This window comes from Clarias gariepinus, chromosome 22 (genome assembly GCF_024256425.1).
Source record: "Clarias gariepinus isolate MV-2021 ecotype Netherlands chromosome 22, CGAR_prim_01v2, whole genome shotgun sequence".
Taxonomy (NCBI): domain Eukaryota; kingdom Metazoa; phylum Chordata; class Actinopteri; order Siluriformes; family Clariidae; genus Clarias; species Clarias gariepinus.
The window spans coordinates 6,705,589-6,727,115 of NC_071121.1; the positions used below are offsets into that span (position 1 = coordinate 6,705,589).

The 21,527-nt window shown below is 38.3% G+C and overlaps 1 protein-coding gene across 4 annotated transcripts; it reads left to right on the top strand.

Moving 5' to 3' along the window:
- The first annotated feature begins 539 nt into the window (after positions 1–539).
- LOC128510350 (beta-1,4 N-acetylgalactosaminyltransferase 1-like) lies at positions 540–21,203 on the top strand. 4 transcript variants are annotated; one of them, XM_053482571.1, is made up of 11 exons: positions 540–1,150; positions 1,927–2,144; positions 7,098–7,262; positions 9,236–9,339; positions 11,749–11,786; positions 11,915–12,095; positions 13,088–13,189; positions 13,280–13,467; positions 14,920–15,060; positions 20,526–20,763; positions 20,910–21,203. In XM_053482571.1, exons 1-11 carry the CDS (start codon positions 1,145–1,147, stop codon positions 21,119–21,121), a joined length of 1,593 nt encoding a protein of 530 aa, XP_053338546.1. In that variant the 5' UTR covers positions 540–1,144; the 3' UTR covers positions 21,122–21,203. The 4 variants fall into 4 exon arrangements, with proteins under 4 accessions (XP_053338546.1, XP_053338547.1, XP_053338548.1 ...); XM_053482572.1 differs by having other exon boundaries at positions 540–1,098; XM_053482573.1 differs by lacking the exons at positions 540–1,150; positions 1,927–2,144; positions 9,236–9,339 and having other exon boundaries at positions 7,126–7,262.
- Positions 21,204–21,527: the final 324 nt, after the last annotated feature.

Sequence of the window (21,527 nt, forward strand, 5' to 3'; positions counted from 1 at the left end):
GCTGCTTTAGTGTTTTTAGATATTTTTATTAGATGTTATGGTATACAAAAGAATACTTACAAGCATTTCATAAGTGTCAAATTCTTTTACAGGTTATGACTGTACGACTTACAAACATCTGAGTTACATACGCACAATAGATATAAAAAGAAAAAAAGGAAGTAGCTCACATGTATTGTACAAAAACAAACACTGGAAGCTACAGGAGCCTCTGGACCAAGACAAGTGTGTTCAGCATTATTACCTTGCACTACTCATAAAATACTACTATACATACACTGTAAATAGAATTGCACTACACATCATTATAACTGTAGCACCTATTGTATATTGTATGAAATTACTTTCCTCATTTCACTTTCAATAACAAGTTGACTGCAATATCATAACCATGGTGTACAATACGTTCCTTCATGGCAAACCATTGCACTCATTGCACATAACTCTTCTTAGAATCAGAATCAGAAAGAGTTTTATTGCCAAGTACGCATGGACGTACAAGGAATTTGTATTAGTGACAGAGTCCGAATTGTGATATTCTGTACATTATTTACATGTGCATATTATTTTATCATGCTATATATCTTTCTTCATTGCTCTCAGTGTATATAACTTTTTATTAACCCTTTTTATGTACAGTTTACATATGCAAATAATTTATCATGGTATACAACGTCCTTTTAATTGCATACATCTAAAATCATTGCACTCATTGTACATAAGTCCTTCTCTGTATACAATACCTTCCTTATTGCACCAACTATACAGTAAGCATTTGCTCATGGACTCATTGCATTTACCTCCTTCACTGTAGTTCATAATGTATATTCAAATTAATTTGCACTGCGATTTGAAATACACTATTGGTTGGATGTTAACTGTATTTTGTTGTCTTGTAACCTACAGGTACATATATATTTTTTTTTCGTTAGTGACCTAGTAGCGTAGCCTGCCTGTATAACGCTTCCACGGCCCTATACTTTATGTACTGAATCTAGAAACTTCTTCGGCTCTGAGGGCGCCCGCTTGCTTTGTTCGCGTACATCTGGCAACCCTAACTGGAACCGCTCCCTTAAGCGCCGTTATGATCACTTTCAGGTGACAGATGTCGAGAGTTCATTTTTGAAATTAAACTGTTATAGATATGAAGGTAAGAAAATGTGTTGTTTGAATCGCTGGGTTGTTTGTTTATTTGTTTGAACTACATCTTAACTTTGTTTTGTCGCAAAACGCCGAAAAAAAAAGATGAACGCCGCACAAGTTTTACATGACATAGCTAAATAACTTACCACGAGTTAGTACTCCAAATTATTTTACCATGTTTAGTGGGATTTCTTTTTTTTAATAGTAAAAATTATTATTTATTTAATTATTATTATTATTATTATTATTATAATAGTTTATTTAAGTGAATTGTTGTAATTATATTTTCAAGGTTAACATTTGTGACCTTTTAAAAATACTTTTTGGTACTTTTGTCAATTCTTTAGATTGTGGTAAAGTAAATATAATAAAGATAGTGTTGTAGAGAAATAGCAGTGGCAAAAATATACCAGGTTTAATTTAGTATAACCTAAATGTTAATATTTGCAATGTACTACACAAAAGATTCTCAATAATAGAAAATCAAACTAATTAATTATTAAAGCAACATTTCTTATACATAAATAAATAGATAGATCAAAGACTAATTTGTGTTGCAAGTTATTTTTTAATATTTAGAATTATATACTGTATATACACACAAACACAAAGATTCTATACATAGGGAAAATAAATATTTTAGTTTTTAAAAACGTGTGTGTATGTGTTATATATATATAAAGAGAAATCCTGGTGGGAAAATGCTGTTTTTAGCTGTTTTTGAATAATCAATAATCTAACTATTTTGTACATCATCTATATCCCCATCTCTGTGGTCTCTAGGTCATCATGCATGTGCGGAGGGTAAAATTGTTGGTGGGATTTGCAATACTGGGACTATTAGTAGCTGTTCGTTTTCAGCTCTGGCCCCTAAGAACTTCAAATGTGATACACAATCAAAAAAGACTAAATTCTGCTAAAGAGGAGCTTCTTAAACATAATATACACAGAAAGAACAGTGACGAGAGTATTTCCTACCAGAACAAACAAACTGCAGCACGGTGAGTAGACTTTATTACAGCATTGCAACTCTAGTAATATGAATTTTTCATGAAGAGCTTTGGAAAATAAAAGTTTCATGAATGTTTAATAGTTACAGGTTGGTTCAACAGTTACAGGTTTCAATTTTATTTTTATAGCGCTTTTAACAATGGTCATTGTCTCAAAGCAGCTTCACAAAAATGAAAGAAATTCATAAAAAAATAAAAAAAAATAAAATAATAATAATGATAATAAATTGTGTATGTGAAATAAAAATGTGTCTAGATAATAATGAGATGAATGAATGAAATGTCTCTGATGAGCAAGCCAAGGGTGACGGCGACAGTGGCAAGGAAAAACTCCCTGAGATGGCAATAGGAAGAAACCTTGAGAGGAACCAGACTCAACAGGGAACCCATCCTCATTTTGGGTGATAACAGATAGAGATGATATAACATCATGTGTGTTATGCAGCTGAAAGTACAATATAACAGAGATTCTTTAAATTAACATGAAGTCCAGTTCAGCACAGGAATGAGTCAGTAGGTGCAGAGGGCAGATGGGGTCTGGATCACTGGGAGCACAGGAGCAGGATGTGTAGCTCCAACCATAATAAGCAGAATCCAGCTGGAGCTGGTCCTTCTCTGGATGCCTCAGGATCCTCGCAGGGTTGGCCTTTGTCTACTGAAGCTGGTACAATCCCCAGATGCCTCGGGATGGGTAGAAAAGTACAGAACAGATGGAGAGAATTAGCGTAGTTGCCATTCAGGATAGATGTACTGAAGTATGAAGTTATGGGATGAGTTACGCGTATGCCAGATTAAAGAGATGCGTCTTGAGTCTACTTTTAAACTGGGAAACTGTGTCTGAGCCCCGAACACTGTCTGGAAGGCTATTCCAAAGCTTTGGAGCTAAATATGAAAAAGCCCGACCCCCTTTTGTAGATTTTGAAATTCTGGAAATTACAAGAAGTCCAGAGTTTTGTTATCTTAAGAAACGTGGTGGATTGTAGTGTATCAGAAGACTGGTTAGATATATGGGAGCTAAACCTTTTAAAGCCTTGTATGTAAGTAATACAATTTTGTAATTGATTCTAAGCTGAACAGGTAGCCAGTGCAGGGATGATAATATTGGGGTTATATGATCATATTTTCTGGATCTAGTGGTAACCCTGGCGGCTGCATTTTGGACTAATTGAAGCTTGTTTATTGAGGATGCAGGACAACCACCTAGTAATGCATCACAATAGTCCAGTCTGGAGGTCATGAATGCATGAACTAGCTGTTCTGCATCAGATACGGATAAGATGCTCCTAAGTTTGGCGATATTTCTAAGATGGAAAAAGGCTGTTTGTGTGATATTGGAAATATGATTGTCAAAGGACAAGTTACTGTCTAATATTACGCCCAGGTCTTTTACTGTCGAGCTGGTAGTAACAGTACATTCTTCTAAACGCAGGCTGAATTGTGAAAGCTGTTGTGTGCTGGTTTTTGGGCCGATGAGTAATATATGTCTTTTTTTTCTGAGCTTAGTTAAAGAAAGTTATTGTTCATCCAATCTTTTATGTTCTGGACACACTCGGTTAATCTAGACAACTTAGGTAGTCTGGTTTTGTAGAGATTTATAATTGGGTATCATCAGCATAACAATGGAAACCAATCCCATGTCTTCTAATGATGTTACCCAAGGGAAGCATGTATATTGAGAACAGCAGAGGTCCTAAAACTGACCCTTGTGGGACCCCATATTTCACTGGCATTACACCAGACAGTTCTCCATTTAGATCTACAAAATGGTATCGATCAGACAGGTATGATGTGATTTTGTAAGCGATCTATGAAAATATTATGATCTATACTGAAAAACTAAATGTGAAACTTTAGGCTGAACTAGATCATGAGATGCTATTAGAGGTTGAACCTCCGTTATTTTCTTCCTTATGCTATCAATTTTTTCATTACAGAAGTCCATAAAGTCTTCACTATTAAAATGTTGTGAATTACTCTCTGCAGGCATCATCAGAAAAAAGGCTACTCTATCAGGGCTCTATTAACATGTCTAGATGACATAAAGGCATAGTTAGACCTGAATTTTTTATTTTATTTTAAGAATAAAAAGACAGGTTTTGATGTTTGGTCCTGGTGCCAGGGGTATAGAGTCCCACCTCTGGATTTGAGAGTCTTTGAGCAGTATGTTGGCTCCACAGCATCAGATTCAGGTCTTTTTTTTCGACCATGACCTTAAATTTGATAAACAGATCAGTGCTGTGGTTTAGTTCAGCTTCTTTCAATTGAAGCAATTGGCAAAACTTAAACCTGTTTTGTCTATTAGGCATTTTGAAATAGCCATTCACGCCTTTATTATTATTCGCCTCAATTATTATAATTATTAATGCTTTTTATTTTGGGGTTTCTCAGGCAGCATTACATCGAATACAGTTAGTCCTCCAGTCCTAGATTCCTTCATTGGCTATCGAATATAAAAAATATAAAAAAAAATTTGTCACGTTCAAATGTTTCCCCACCCTCCCTCTCAGACCTGCCTCAGCCCTATGCCCCACCTGGTCTCTCAGATCATAGGATAAATTTCTGCTGACTGTATCCTAAACCAAATGTAAGCTCAGGGGTGATTAGGTGTCCTGTGGCTGCATCCAAATTTTGGAATGACCTTTCCTTGACTATTCGTGAGGCTGAGGGTGTTTAAATTCCATCTAGAAACTCATACGTTTTCTTTGGTGTTTAAACCAATTAATTCAATTTAATTTTATTTGATTTGTATAGCACTTTTAACAATTGTCATTGTCGCAAAGCAGCTTTACACAATCAAAATAATTTTTTAAGTTGGTATGGAATGTGAATGTGTATGTGTATGAATTAAAATGGTCAGATAGTCCTTGGTGAGCAAGCCGAGGGCGACAGTGGCAAGGAAAAATTCCCTTAGATGGTAATACAGTAGGAAGAAACCTTGAGAGGAACCAGACTCGACAGGGAACCCATCCTCATTTGGGTGAAACAGAAAGCAGGAATTGATCTTTATTCATACTGTGTGTTAGGTGGCAGCCAGTTCAGCTATAACAGTTGATGTTAATTGATGTTAATATGGAGTCCAGATAGCTTATTGAAGACTCAGGTAGACTAAAACCATCCCCAGATACCAGACGCATCCCAAAGAGAAACACGGGGAATCCATGATCTCCAAAAAGATTGACAAGATCTCCAAAAAGAGGCAGGGCACCAGGATGGTTCAGACAGGTCTGGAGGGCAGAGGGAGTCTGGATCACTGGCACCTCAGGAACAACATGTGTAGCTCGACAGAGAGAGGGAAAGAGAGAGAGGGGGAGAGACAAAAGGAGAGAGGTAAACAAAAGAGAAGCGATAACAGTTAGGTATGGACGCAGTCACATAATGTATAATGTGAATGTATATTTGGTGTTTAATGCAATTATCAATGCATGTTGATTTTATATGTTGTGTTTGGGTTAGAGATTTGTGTGATGTTTTTTTATTTATGTCTTTTTATATTATTTAATTATTTATGTGAAGCACTTTGGGGCATTCTTTGTTTTTAAAGTGCTATTCAAATGGAATTTAGTTGATTTGGGGTGTTCTAACAACAGTTAACTCCACTAACTGTTGGTTGCCAGCATGAGTGAAAGAAGGTCATTATGGTCCACAGTACTGGAAAGAGTGGAAAGCAGCTGCCTACCAAAATCCACATTAATATCCATTGTCGTCTTAAAAAAACAATTTGTCTTCTATTAATTGCTCCTAAGTCGTTCCAAATTGCCTTTGAAACTTGTTGCTCTGTTCACATGCAGTAATTAGAGCTACGAAGCAAACTAGCTTCTAACACAAGCCTGAAATTATATTAAGGGCACTACTTGGTGTGTGGAACAAGGATATTGTACACGCAACATAGCGCACCAGCTTTCTCACTCACTCACACAGGATCACAGGTGGTCCTGGAGCCTATCACAGTAGACTTGTGATGAGGTACACCCTGGAAGAAGTGCCAATCCATCACAGTGCACACACTGACATGCTCATGCACACACTGCAGGCGATTTTGGAAACCTCATTTGCCTAATTTAAATGTAGAACATGCAAAGTCCATGCACACAGACCTGAGGCGGGATTCGAACCCTGACCCTGGAGGTGCAAGGTGACAGTGCTAAATATTAAGGCAGCTTGCTGCCTTCACTAGCTTTCCATTTAAGACTGCCAGGGGTAGCTCAGTGGTTAAGGCATTAGACTACGGTTCGGAAGATCCCAGGTTCAAACCCCACAACCACTAAGTTGCCACTGTTGGACCCTTGAGCAAGGCCCTTAACCCTCAACTGCTCAGATGTGTAATGAGTTAAAAAAAAAAAAAAGTAAGTCTGCCAAATGAATAAATGTAAATGTTTGGAATTTAAACCTGGAATCTGAAAATTAGCTGATCTTCTAAAGTAAAAATTTGTGGAAACATAAAGTAAATATCATAAAGTTCTCTGTTAGCTACCTCAGTATTTTATTCTCCTCACATTTTGGCTACAGACAGCGACCCAGTCAGCACAGTGTTCAAACAGTGTTCCTTCTCGTTTGATACTTCTTAAAGAAAAAATGTTTTGGACTTTAGGATTTTCAAGGGTAACATATAACTTTTAAGAAAGTAATTTTTTCCACAACCTTTTTCTGTTTTTGTTTAATTGGTTTTGGTATGGTAGCTTGTGAGTGTATACTCAGAAAGTAAGAAATATAAGCTGTTAGAATATGCTGCTTTATAAAACTCTTCTTCCATTGCAGTACTGACTGAGTAAATACTGTAGTTTACTGTATATTGTTGCTCTGTCAATGTTGAAAATCTCCTTAATTATATGCAGAGAAAACCTTATGATTCTGTAAAGATGCACAATATCAATATTCAAGATGAAATCTGTTTTAAAATTCTTTTTAATTTAATTATACTTATATAAGAATTATTTTATTTTGCAGAAATGAGTGTGTCTGTAAAGGAGACTCATGGCATATTAACGTGCCGTTTGGGCACTTGTTCTTTCCTTGGGTGCAAGCTGAGGACCTGCAGTCTGCATTCAAAGCCTCAGAGTTGGAAGAAATAAAAAAGCGTCGAAAACACGAGTACAGAGTCTTTCTCAAAAGGTGAGAAGAAAAAAATAACCACATGTACCACACCTTGTCCGGAGTACTTTATTTTTAACTATATACTTAGTTTCCTGAACTGAAGTATGTTTTTAGATGTTCAATTCTTACGATTTCAAATACGGTCACATGCAAAAAAAAAAAAGGGAGAGAAGAAAGGGAGAAATTATATAACAAGATCTTTTTCTAAATAAAATTCCACAGCTTTTACTTATTCAACAGCTTTAATTTATATGCAAATATAAAAAATTATTAAAACAAGAATTTTATTGTCAGTTGGAAATGTTACGATGATACCATGTCTATCTTTCTGCTTTATAACTGTAAAATAAGCTTTATCTCTCACTCATCGTCATTACCGCCTAATCCTGTATTCAGGGTCGCTGGGGGCCTGGAGCCTATCTCAGGAGACATAGGGCATGAGGCGAGGTAGACCCTGGACAGGGCGCCAATCCATCGCAGGAGACACACACACACATACACTCACACACTACGGGCAATTTGAGAACACCAATTAACCTTACCCACATGTCTTTGGACTGTGTGAAAAAAAAAACTGAGTACCTGGAGGAAACCCACCGAGCACAGGGAGAACATGCAAACTCCATGCTTGCAGAGACGGGAATCGAGCCTTGCCTATTTTTTCGGAATTAAACCTGGACCCTGGATGTACAAGGCGACAGTGCTAATCACTACACCACCGAGCCGTCTGAGCCTTATCTGTAATGTTTGTTGTTTTTACCCCCACAATTTGAGCTGTAACCTATAATATAGCCCCTGAAACATCAGATTAGAGAGTCGAGGTTTGGTTTATTAATTTATTAGTTAGTTCACTGACTTTAAATAATCCCTTACCATGTGTGGGCCACCCAATGATATTTGCTTACCTTTTGTAAAATACTGCCATCTCTGATCAGTTTACTGGTAGCGGGCAGTTCACTCTCGTGCTGCCACTCCTGTATTCGTTTGTTCTGCCACCATAAGAGCGGCATACTAAGAGGCAGTAAATGCAGCGGATACTAGTTGTTAAAGAACGAATAAGAAGGGCGTACTGATGATCGCACATGCTTTGCAGAGAAACACAGGTTGGCACATGAACAGGCTTTTCCGTAAAAAAAAAACTTAAGGAATATTAAAACTTTTAAAATTCAGGCAACACAGATCTATGTGGGAACACATCATTAGTCAATGAAAAAAAAAACACTTATTCTGCCGGTGTGTATACATCAAACTGTGCATTTGGCTTTTCTGAAACGTCACATACTGTGGAACCAAAGTTATCACTACTTTTAAAGCATGTAAATTTTACTGCTTCCAGAATAAGGGAATAACGAGGCAGAAATGTAGAACTCCCAAAAAGCGATTATTATTATTAGTATTTTTTGGTCTTAGGCACAACCTAAAACCACCCAAAAAAACAATTAATGTTATGAATCTGCGCTGTGTATTTTTCATTTTTTGCTCGGTCATGTTTGTATATATTGCCTAGGTTGTGCTAAAAAAAAAAGAATATGCCACTCTATATTGCACAATCCTGACCCCATATATATATATATATATATATATATATATATATATATATATATCAAAACAGAGTAAGCAAAATTGGCTCTGGTTTTTAAGTGCTACATACTCTGTACACCAGACAGTGTCTACTTTTTTCTCTTCACATACGGAAAGATAAAGATGAAGGTTAAATATTCAATAAAAATATTGTGTTAAAGGTATTATGTATTTTTTTATTTGTTGCATTTTGGAGACCACTTTTTTCAGATGGTGGGAAATCTTTAACACACATAGCATATGACGCAACTCCCTTGCTGTTTTAATAAGAATGTCGTTTATTAAGCAACTACTTATGGTTTATTTTGGTCACAGCAAAGTTTTGAGCATTAAATTAACACCCAGAGTGTCAGGGATTTCACACTGTCTTATCACTGATATTGCTTGCTCTTAAATCGTTGGACTTGCAGGTCAAATAATGCAGAAAAACTCATTGTTGCTGAAGCCAACATTCCTCTTCAGTACCCCACCCAGGGAGTGGAAGTCCGTCCTAAAAAGTCCATTTTAATTCCTGGTAAGTGCCACCATTTAAACGTGTTGATGAAAAGTTAAATAAAGTTAATTAAGGTTAGCACTGTCATCTTGCGCATGTGCAGCTGCTGTGTGTGTGTGTGTGTGTGTGTGTGGACTTGACATGTTCTCCCCATGGTTGGGGGTGGGTTTCCTCCAGGTACTCCGCTCTTCTCCCATAGTACAAAGATATGTGGTGTATATACAGGTCCTTCTCAAAAAATTTGCATATTGTGATAAAGAAAACGCTGCACAACGAGAAGAGGTGACCGGACCCTGAGGAAGATTGTGGAGAAGGACCGATTCCAGACCTTGGGGGACCTGTGGAAGCAGTGGACTGAGTCTGGAGTAAAAACATCCAGAGCCACCGTGTACAGGCGTGTGCAGGAAATGGGCTACAGGTGCCGCATTCCCCAGGTCAAGCCACTTTTGAACCAGAAACAGCGGCAAAAGCGCCTGACCTGGGCTACAGAGAAGCAGCACTGGACTGTTGCTCAGTGGTCCAAAGTACTTTTTTCGGATGAAAGATAATTTTGCATTTCATTCGGAAATCAAGGTGCCAGAGTCTGGAGGAAGACTGGGGAGAGGGAAATGCCAAAATGCCTGAAGTCCAGTGTCAAGTACCCACAGTCAGTGATGGTCTGGGGTGCCATGTCAGCTGCTCGTGTTGGTCCACTGTGTTTTATCAAGGGCAGGGTCAATACAGCTAGCTATTAGATTTTGGAGCACTTCATGCTTCCATCTGCTGAAAAGCTGTATGGAGATGAAGATTTCATTTTTCAGCACGACCTGGCACCTGCTCACAGTGCCAAAACCACTGGTCAATGGTTTACTGACCATGGTATTACTGTGCTCAATTGGCCTGCCAACTATCCTGACCTGAACCCAATAGAGAATCTGTGGGATATTGTGAAGAGAAATTTGAGAGACGCAAGACCCAACACTCGGCCCAACACAGCGGCTTAAGGCCACTATCGAAGCATCCTGGGCCTCCATAACACCTCAGCAGTGCCACAGGCTGATTGCCTCCATGCCACGCCGCATTGAAGCAGTCATTTCTGCAAAAGGATTCCCGACCAAGTATTGAGTGCATAACTGAACTTAATTATTTGAAGGTTGACTTTCTTTGTATTAAAAAACACTTTTCTTTTATTGGTCGGATGAAATATGCTAATTTTTTGAGATAGGAATTTTGGGTTTTCATGAGCTGTATGCCAAAATCATCAATATTAAAACAATAAAAGGCTTGAACTACTACAGGTGTGTAATGAATCTAAAATATATGAAAGTCTAATGTTACATTACAGAAAATAATGAACTTTATTACAATATGCTAATTTTTTGAGAAGGACCTGTATTTAATTGAATTGGTGTAGGTTGCTTGACATTTTCAAAAATCTTTTAATTAAATATAAGTGTGCTGTAAATATAAGGAAGCTGTTTATTTCAGACTTTAAGGTTTATGCTGAATATTTTCCTATGCCTGTGAGCTTTGAGGTCAGCGTGGAAAGGTGCAGCTGCAGTGAGTGGCCCAAGCCATGCCCCCTTGACTCACATACAATCCTTATATACAGTATACAGACTTTTTGTATCTGCATAGGCTACAAATGAGCTTTCGCAGCATTTTGAGCAGATGACGAGCATTTCACCATTGTGCCCACACCCCACAATTTCTCCAGGAATTTGTAATACTTGTCAGATGGTGTGGTAGCATAGTGGTTAACACTGTAACCTTACATCTCCAGGGTTAAGGGTTTAAGTCTCCTCTTCAGGTCTGTGTGCATGGAGTTTGCATGTTCTCCCTGTGCTTAGTGGTTTTCTTCTGTGTACTCTGGTTTCCTTCCTTAGTCTAAAAACATGCAGATTAGCTTAATTGGTGTTCCTGTGTTACCCGCGGTATATAGGCGAGTGTGTTAATGCTTGTGCCTTGTGATGGACTGGCACCCACTCCAGGGTCTACCCTGCCTTGTGCCATGAGTCCACTACTGCAGTCCACTACTGCAGGCCTCCAACGAGCCTGTACAGAATAACCGGTATAGAGAATAAGTGAGTGAGTAATACTTGCTAAATTGAGAAATTTGAGAAATTCGAGAGAAATTAAGCATTTTGGGATGTTAATCACCAGGCGTTGGGTTTTGTTTACACTAAAGTAATTGAAAGAGACATGTTCTTGCTCATGTTCTCGAAAATGTAGGTGTTTGTTCATAAAGCCAACTTAGATGTTAGGATTGTTAGCAATGTTCAGTGTGAACCCTGTTTTCTTTCGCAAAAGAAGTATAATGAAAAGAGGATGTGTGATCAACTATTTTAGAAATTGCTGACAGTTTGCCTTTAATGCAAGTGTCCCTCCCTTTTGTATTTTAATTAATTTCCTTCGTTTTTTCAAATCCCAATTCCTTTTTTTTTCTCTAAGGGTTGGGTCTGAAACCTAAGTCAAGGGAGTTTTATTCAGTAAGTTTTCTCCTCTTCCTCTCTGTTTATAGTTGCTATGTATTTTGTAAGTTTAGTTAAGGCAATTTATTGTTTGTATCGACTTTTCTATAGTAACGTTGACCTAAATGCACATCCCTTGTTTGCAGGTCACTTTAACTGCCAGCATGGGTACATTTGGTGTAGCAGCTTTGGTGGATGATGTCAGCAAAGCCGGGGAAGGGAAAATGCGCATGACCCTCTCCAGCCCATTTTTAAATGCTCTTAACAGACAGCTGCAGTTCGTCACGTATACAAATACAATTTTTCATCCCAATACTGCAGACATAGGTGAGCTGCCATGTGACAAAGTTTGTCTGTTAAATTGAGTTGAATTCATTTTTTTTAATGATGCTAACATTATTTAGGTGTCTGATTAATATGAATACTTCCATTATCCTGTCATAAATAAGATTAGATGATTTCTTGCAAATTCAAAGATGATGACGAGAGATTTTTATTTCTGCTTGGAGTTTGACATTAAACATATACTAATCAGCCATCATAACAACTGACGGATGAAGTGAATAACATGCAAGTGACTTGTCCCTGAAGTTGATATGTTGGAAGCAACAAAAATAGGCAATCCTAAGTATTTGAGGAACCTAGGTACAGTAGTGGCCAAATTATGATTCCTAGAGAACTGGGTCAGAGGAAGTCCCAAACTGCAGCGTTTGTAGTCAGAATCTCCCAAAAGGTGGCCCTAGAAAGAGTCATGGGTGGCCAAGGCTCGCTTCACAATGTTGGAGAGCAAAGGCAGGATGATCCAAAGGAAGAATCTGTATATATTGTATATACTGTACATTGCATGTAAAAAAAAATGTTAATATTATGGAAAAGTTTTTTTTTTTTTCAGAGTTTAATTAAGGTGACACTGTGAAACAGTGAAACAGTTGACTGGGATGGGAAGGTGTGGTAGGAAATAGTGTGCAAGCAACATGGATGAGCACAACCTTAAGAAAATTGTCAAGCAAACCCAATTTAAGACCTTGGGAGAGCATGAGAGGCAGTGGATATTAGATCTTTGATTTTCATGAGCTGTAAGCAAAATCAAGAAAGGCGTAAAATATTTCACTTGATCTGCACAGTTTTTCACTTTTTAAATTTAATTACATCCAAAAAAAAAACTTTTCCACTATATTACCTTTTTTGAGATGCATTGTATATATTTTAAATATAAATCTCTTAAGCGTGTCTGGTGTTAGCATTTTTTTTTTGTAGGGCCATGTTTTACCAAGAAACATGAACAACTAATCGTTTTTTTTTATTTTTTTATAAATCAGTGCAATTTGCGATTGATGGCTTCCAGGCAGCCTTCACCATCAAAATCCGACATGAACTAATTCCTAAACTCTATGATACTGGACCTGCTGGACCTACTGGAGGTAACTGACACATTTATTGAAGCACATAAAATGTTTTTTTTTAAATTAAGTAATTGTGTCTCATTAATATATACATTTCTTCTTGTGTAGAATACGACATAAGCAAGCTTGTCACAATTGCTACAAAAACATTTATTCGTTATGACAAGCTTCAGGATTTGATTGACAGCATTCGACAGTTCTATCCAACGGTCACGATAATTATAGCTGATGACAGCGAGCATCCCAAGCCTTTAACTGGCCCTTACATAGAGCATTACACCATGCCTTTTAAAAAGGTAGAGTTTTGTTGTTTCATAGTATAAAATAAAGTTAGGTGAGTTTTAAAGGATTATTGTAGGATATATTTGGATTCACTGTGGCCTTAATCTAAACATCAAACTTTTCATATTAAATTGTCACTTAAGTCTAATCCTGGCACATATAAAAAATAGTTACAGTAGAACTGAACAAATCATGTACAGTACATGGATTGTACCAGACACACATGATATACAGTTTTGGCAGCCTTGATGAGTTTCATTCACTCTATATACAGTGGAACCTTGGATTACGAGCATAATTTGTTCTTGAAGCATGATCGTAAATCAAAGCAAATTTCCCCCATAAGAAATGATGAAAAAATTTTCTTTGGTCCACACCCCAAAAAATAAATATATAAAAATAATTGCAAAATATAAGTGGCTAGCACTGTCGCCTTGCACCTCCAGAGTCCAGGTTCGATTTTCGGCCAGGCTCGATTCCCATCTCTGTTTGCATGGAGTTTGCCTGTTCTCCCCGTGCTTGGTGGGTTTCCTTTGGGTACTCCGGTTTCCTCACACAGTCCGAAGACATGTAAGTTAGGTTAATTGGTGTTCTCAAATTGCCTGTAGTGTGTGAATGAGTGTGTGTATATCTGTGTGCCCTGCGATGGATTGGCATCCTTTCCAGGGTGTACCCCGCCTCGTGCCCCAAGTGTCCTGGGATAGGCTCCAGGCCTTTGAAAAGAATCGCGACAGAGCAGTGTCTGTTAGAGAGAGAGAGTGTGTATGAAGGCGATAGGAGGAGGGAAGGGGCACGCTGCCCAATGACGTGTGCACACACACACTAAAGAAGTCAGTGCAGGCTGACAGATAGAGGACGAACCTAGGTTTATTTACCTCTCTAATAAGCCTTGCTTTTGCTTCACATGCATGCACACACGTTATAATTAACGTGCGTGTGAAAGGATGACTTGAAAGGACACACATATAAAAAGACAAAATAAAAGATGCCTTGCGCGCACACATGGTCACAGTGTTATAGTAAACAGTACATGCGCGCATGGATGTTGATTATGCGAGATAGAGACACGTACTAAGACCAAGCAGGGGAGACGATTACCCACAATTACGCAGCGCGCAAGAAAGAAGAACCATTGGCTCAGTGGTAATCATGTGACGCTCTGCATCAAAACAAAGAGCGCATACGTGCCATCATACTCGGTACTCGTACATGCTCGTTTTTCAAGACAATTTATTAGAAAATTTTGCTTGTTCTTCGCAACGCTCGCAAACTGGGTTACTCACATTCCGAGGTACCACTGTATGTTTATGTAAAAAAATTTTGTCAGTCAGTGTTGGTCTTATGATATGATTATTATATGATCAGATAGTCAGATAGATTGTTAATTTTACATGCAATCTGACCGCTCATTACACTGCCCCAAAACTTGCTAATTTTACTTGATACTTTTTTAAACTTTCCCACAGGGTTGGTTTGCTGGGCGTAATCTTGCTGTCTCTCAGGTGACGACTAAGTATGTGCTGTGGGTGGATGATGACTTCATCTTCACCTCTAAAACAAACTTGGAGAAAATGGTGGATGTTTTGGAGAGCACCAGTTTAGACTTGGTAAGAGGAACACATTTTCTTTTGCTTTACCTTAATCCCTGATTAGGCTGATCACCCAAGTCAGCTTTGTCTTCTGACTTGTTGCAGATTTTCTTCTATAAGTTTCTTATACATTTTCATTATATAAGTAGCAATGGTAAAATTAGGCTTTTTGAAAAGAATTATGGATCCACTGTGTTGAAAATTGGTTTGCAGCTAGATTTCTATGGGTTATGCACTCATCCAAGATACTGTTGATGGATCAACTGGAATGTGATGCATCATGTATGCACATTTAATAGGCTGATTTTCCCCAAACTGTATGTTTAATTACATTTTAGAAAAGGCAAATACATTACTGAGCTGAGATCTACGAATGCACTGCTATCTTCACTTTGTCATCAGAAGTTAATCTTCATCCTTTTAGGGCTGCTTTTATGGGACATAGAGTGTCGTCAGTGTGGGTGGAAGTGTGCAGACATGCATCTTCATGCAACATCACAATGCCCTTTCACTGGCATCTCACAGTAATGAGCATTGTTGGTTGTTAAACCTTTTTCCTGATAATGTTGAACTACAGTGGTAAATAATGTAAATGCAGATAATCTGTTTCAGCCACCCCCAAAAATTATAAATATTACCAAAACTATGAATATATTTTTTGCATAAAAAAAAACAATCAATACATTTCTAAAAGACTACTCATCAATCACTCACTCATCCTCTATACCGCTTTATCCTGTTTTCAGGGTTGCGGGGACCTGAAGCCTATCACAGGAGGCTTAGGGCACGAGGCGGTGTACACCCTGGACAGTGTGCCAATACATTGCAGGGCACACACACATACATACACACACTCACACGCTCATTCACACACTATGGGCAATTTGGGAACGCCAGTTAGCCCAACCTACATGTCTTTGGACTGTGGGAGGAAACCGGAGTACTGGGAGGAAACCCACCAAGCATGGGGAGAACATGCAAACTCCATGCACACAGAGACAGGCATTGAATCCTGAACCCTGAAGGTGGAAGGGAACAGTGCTAACCACTACACCACCGTGCCGCCTCCTTGATAACATTCCTTTAAAAAAACTTTGCTTGACTTTCACTAACGCAAACAAGTTTTAAATAGCTCTCGAATTAATGTGCAACTTAACCAGTGTTTCAAAGTCAACTTTATTTTTATATATTTATATTTTTTATGTGTATAGTACATACATATAGGGAATTAAAATAGTTAGTCTCAGTCTCTTACAAACAACACTAAGTACAAAAATTTCAATGTAAATGAACAAAATAGTGTTAAAAAAAACGCTAAAATAATACAAACTTTATCTGTCCTGCAAAAATGGATAGATAACACTTGGCAGAAGGCCGATATGGTGCAATGTAGAAACAGTGCAAATAATTCAGTTGTTCGTATGTAAAGTTCCAGAAAGACATTGGGGACTGCAATCTCCTCTGCTTCACTGAGACATGACTGAACCCAGCGGTACCAGACCACGCCATTCAGCCAGCCGAGTTCTCCTGCATGGACAGGACACGGTACTCTGTGAAGTCAAGGGTAGGCAGCATGTGCTTAATGTTGAACAACAGCTGGTGCAACAGTGTGAGTGTTGTTCCTCTCACACGCTCCTGCACACCCAACCTGGAACTATTGGCCATTAGATGTCGACCTTTTTACCTTCCTCTAGAGTTTACATTGGTCATAACTAGCGCCATTTATATTCCACCATCTTGTTCTGTAATCTCCACATGCTTTAAAGAGTCAATCATTGTTCCTGTCCCAAAGAAACCCGTCCTGTTTCCCTCAATGATTATCACCCAGTAGCCCTGACTTCAGTGATGAAGTGCTTTGATTGGCTGGAGACTCCATCATTTCTTCACTACCTGGCATGCTGAATCCACTAAAGTTTGCATACTGTCCAAACTGTTCACCAGATGATGATGCCATTTCACACATCACTCACTCCCCTGTAAGGAGAATTATGTTAAAGTGCTCTGTCAACCACAGTTCAGCGTTTAACACTATGATTCCCTCTTCACACTCACCACCAAGCAGGAGCACCAGGGACTCAGCCCATCTATGAGGGACTCAGCCCATCCATACTTTGCACACTGTTATCCTGCTTTACTCATGACCGCACATTTCCATCTTATTTCTATTTTTAAATCTATTTCTTATTTTTATTACTTGTACAGTGGAACCTTGGATTGCAAGCATAATTCGTTCCAGAAGCATGTGTACGGGCTGTGTATGTGTTTGTGTTTGTGCGTGTATGCGCTGTGTATGTGTGTGCACGCAACACCCTCTCCCTCTTCTCGTCTTGCGCAGTAACCCTTTCTCCTCTCTTATTTGAGAGGGAGGAGGAACTACTGTGCGGCATGACTCTCTCACTCACACACACACACACACACACACACACACACACACACACACACATACTAACAGTAATACTGCCTCAGCAAGAAAATTAACAAGAAATACCCCTGACACTCTGTGTGTGTGTATGCACGGGCAAGTGTGTGAAAGAAGGTGAGAGGAGAGGCGTGTGTGTGACGATGAGAGAAGGAGAGGTGTGTGTGTGTGTGTGAAGACGAGAGAAGGAGGGGGGGAAGGGTTACGGTGTGTGAAGACAATTTATTACAAAAATTAGCTCGTCTTGCTAAACACTCGCAAGCCAGGTTAGTTGTGTATGTAACAAATAAAAATTTTAATAGAATTTAGTAATTTAAAGAATCGAAATGACTCCCCAAGTCCAGTATATATGTCTGTGTGTGTGTGTGTATATACGTATAGATGAGCTGAACTCAAATATCATTTTCTACATACACAAAACACCCATTACTCTCAAATATTGTTCACAAATCTGTCTAAATCTGTGTTAGTGCGCACTTCTCCTTTGCCGAGATAATCCATCCCACCACATAGGTGTGGCATATCATGGTGTTGATTAGACAGCATGAATATTGCACAGGTGTGCCTTAGACTCCCCACAATAAAAGGCCACACTGCACAGTTTTGCCTTACTGGGAGGTTCAGAAAACCAGTCAGTATCTGGTGTGGCCACCATTTGCTTCATGCAGTGCAACAAATCTCCGTCGCATAGAGTTGATCAGGTTGTTGATTGTGATCCGTGGAATGTTACTCTTCGATAGCTGTGCGAAGTTGCTGAATATTGGCAGGAAGTGGAACACGCTATCGTTTACGCCGATCCAGAAAATCCCAAACATGCTCAGTGGGTGACATGTCCTGTGAGTATGCTGGCCATTCAAAAACCGGGATGTTTTCAGCTTCCAGGAATTGTGTACAGATCCTTGCAATATGGGGCCTTGCATTATCATGCTGCAACATGAGGTGATGGTCGTGAATAAATAGCACAACAATAGGCCTCAGGATTGTGCATTCACAATGCCATCAATGTTGGCATTGCCCATACCAGAACCCCCAGGCACCATGGGCCACTCGATCAAGTCGGTTACAACGACGACCTGCAGTGAGGTCCAGACCCCGATGAGGACGACGAGCATGCAGATGAGCTTCCCTGAGACGGTTTTTGACAGTTTGTGCAGAAATTCTTTGGTTATGCAAACCGATTGCGACATCTGTGGCATTGTGCTGTGTAATCACACTGCACATTTCAGAGAGGCTTTTTATTGTGGGCAGTCTAGGGCACCCCCGAGGAATATTTGTAAATAATATTTGAGAGTAATGGGTATTTTGTCTATGTAGAAAATGTTACAGATCTTTGAGTTCAGCTCATAATAAAATGTGAGCAAAAATAAAAGCGTTGCGTTTATATTTTTTTTGTATGTGTGTGTGTGTGTGTGTTTATATACAGTAAAGCTCCACATAATAACTTTTAAGTTAAATCACACAAATGCATTGGACACCTTGCACGTTTTATTCTGAATCACAACATGAAGAAAAATGTGGTAAATGGATTATTAGTTTACAGAAAGTGAAGAAAAACAAATATTAGTCTGTTAAAAAAATAGCAGCGTTATCATTCATCTTTACAAAGTGATTAATTTATCGTTTAAACAAAAATGCTTGAAGTTTAATCTTTCTTGTGCATCTCTGAACTAATATTTAGTTGTATAACCATGCTTTCTGAGAACTGCTTCACATCTGTGACAATTGTACTACACGCCACAATTCCTTGGTTTTGCCTCTGAAACAGCATTTTATTGTCAGGCCAGAACTTTTCTATTGGATTAGGGTCTGGTGGTTGGGCTGGCCACTCCATAACGTCAGTCTTGTTGGTCTGAAACCAAGATGCTGCTCGCTTACTGGTGTGTTTGGGGTCGTTGTCTTGTTGAAACACCCATTTCAAGAGCATTTCCTCTTCGGCATAAGGCAACATGACCTCTTTAAGTATTCTGATGTACTCCAAATGATCCATGATCCCTGAAATGTGATAAATAGGCCAAACACCATAGGACTAGGAGCATCCCCATATCATGATGCTTGTGTGTCTTCACAGTGTACTGTGGCTTGAATTCAGCGTTTGGGGGCCTGACAAACTGTCTGTGGCCTCTAGACCCAAAAAGGACAATCTTGCTTATATCAATCCACAAAATATTGCGCCCTTTCTCTTTAGGCCAGTCAATGTTTTCTTTGGCGAACTGTAAGCTCTTTAGCACATGTCTTTTTTTTTCAACAATGGGACTTCTTGCTGATAGCTTGGCTTCACATAGCCGTCTTCTAATAATAACAGTACTCACAGGTAACTTTACAGTAGGTGTTCTTTGACCATGCTGGAACTGATCATTGGCTGAGTTTTTGCCAATTTTGTTATTCTTCGATCCATTCGAATGGTAGTTTTCCGTTTTCTCCCACATCTTTCTGGTTATGATCTCCATTTTAAAGCATTTGGTATCATTTTAGCAGAGCAGCCTATTATTTTCTGCACTTCTTTGTTTGTTTTTTTTTCCATCTCTAACCAACTTTTGAATTAAAGTACGCTGTTGTTCTGAACAATGTCTGAAACGACCAGTTTTACTCTGGTTTTTAGAGGGAAATGCACAGGACAACCTTTTCTGCATTTATCCTTAAATAAGGGAAACTTGTTTGACACCTGTTTTTCACAGAATAATTTACCTCTCAAATCCAACTCCACACTGCTATTATTTTGAACACGCCCAATTAATGATTAAATTACACAGAATCAGGTTCATCCAATCTTGACTGTTGGGTCTGTTGGTTTGCTATTACTCCACTACACCTACAAGTAAAATATTTACCATGAAGAAATATAATTTTTCTCCAAAACAATTATTGATCTGGTTACTGATGTTGGACTGCTATTATTTTTCAACACAACTGTGTGTGGGTGTATGTGTGTGTGTGTGTGTGTGTGTTTGTGTATATATATATATATATATGTATATATATATATATATATATGCTGATGATAGTAGCTTGACACAAATTGTTTGCCTACTTGAATATGAGCATTTATTATATGTTATTCATCCAGGTTGGAGGGGCTGTCAAGGAAGTCTCAGGATATGTTGCAACCTATCGCAATATCATCTCATCGGAAAAAGGTGGAGAAGATGGAGACTGTTTACACATAAGAAGAGGCTTTTATCATGCCCTTGAGGGCTTTCCTAATTGTGTGGTTACAGATGGTGTTGTTAACTTCTTTATGGCACGCACAGATAAAGTGCAGCAAGTGGGCTTTGACCCTCTCCTGGCACGCGCCGCACACCTAGGTAAGCAGTTTAATGTGGAAAGAATATCTTTATCTGATTGGTGCTGTTGATTTTGTGCTGTTTTACTTTTATACCAATAAAAAAAAATCCATAAATCTCAAAAAAAAAAAAAAATGAAAATCACAATAAATTTTCTTCCACTTTAGAGTTTTTTGTTGATGGCCTTGGTGATCTCCATGTGGCTTCCTGTGATGACATTGTAGTCAACCATGCATCAAAGATCAAAGGGATGTTACCATGGGGACAGTCAGAAACTGATAAGTCCTATTCTAAGTTTCGTTATGTCGACTATGCTGGCAAAGTAAATGGTCTTTATTACTTTAAGAACCATTTTAAATGCTTAACCAGTAATGCCTAACTGTGATTCTACCCTAGTTTTAAGTAATGTCATTTGCAAATTTATACAGCTGTCACTGAAAACATGACCATGTGCCTAAACACCTCTGTTGTCACCATGTTATTCTCTTGAAGTGAAGAAAAGCATCCTTTTATCTGTTTTATATTTTTATTTAGTTATTTATTTATTAGTTTTAAGTACGACATTATGCTAAAAGTCCAAAAATATAAATCCCTAAAATTAATGTTTAAACTATTGTGGTTTTGTACCCGTGTTAAATATTAAAATTATTTCTATAAAACATTTTTCATAATATTTTTTTTATATTTTAAACTTAATATAATAGTAAAATAAGATTTTACTGTTCTAAACATTGTATAATGTAATATGTTTTACTTCATATGACATTTTACATTTACCATAGTGT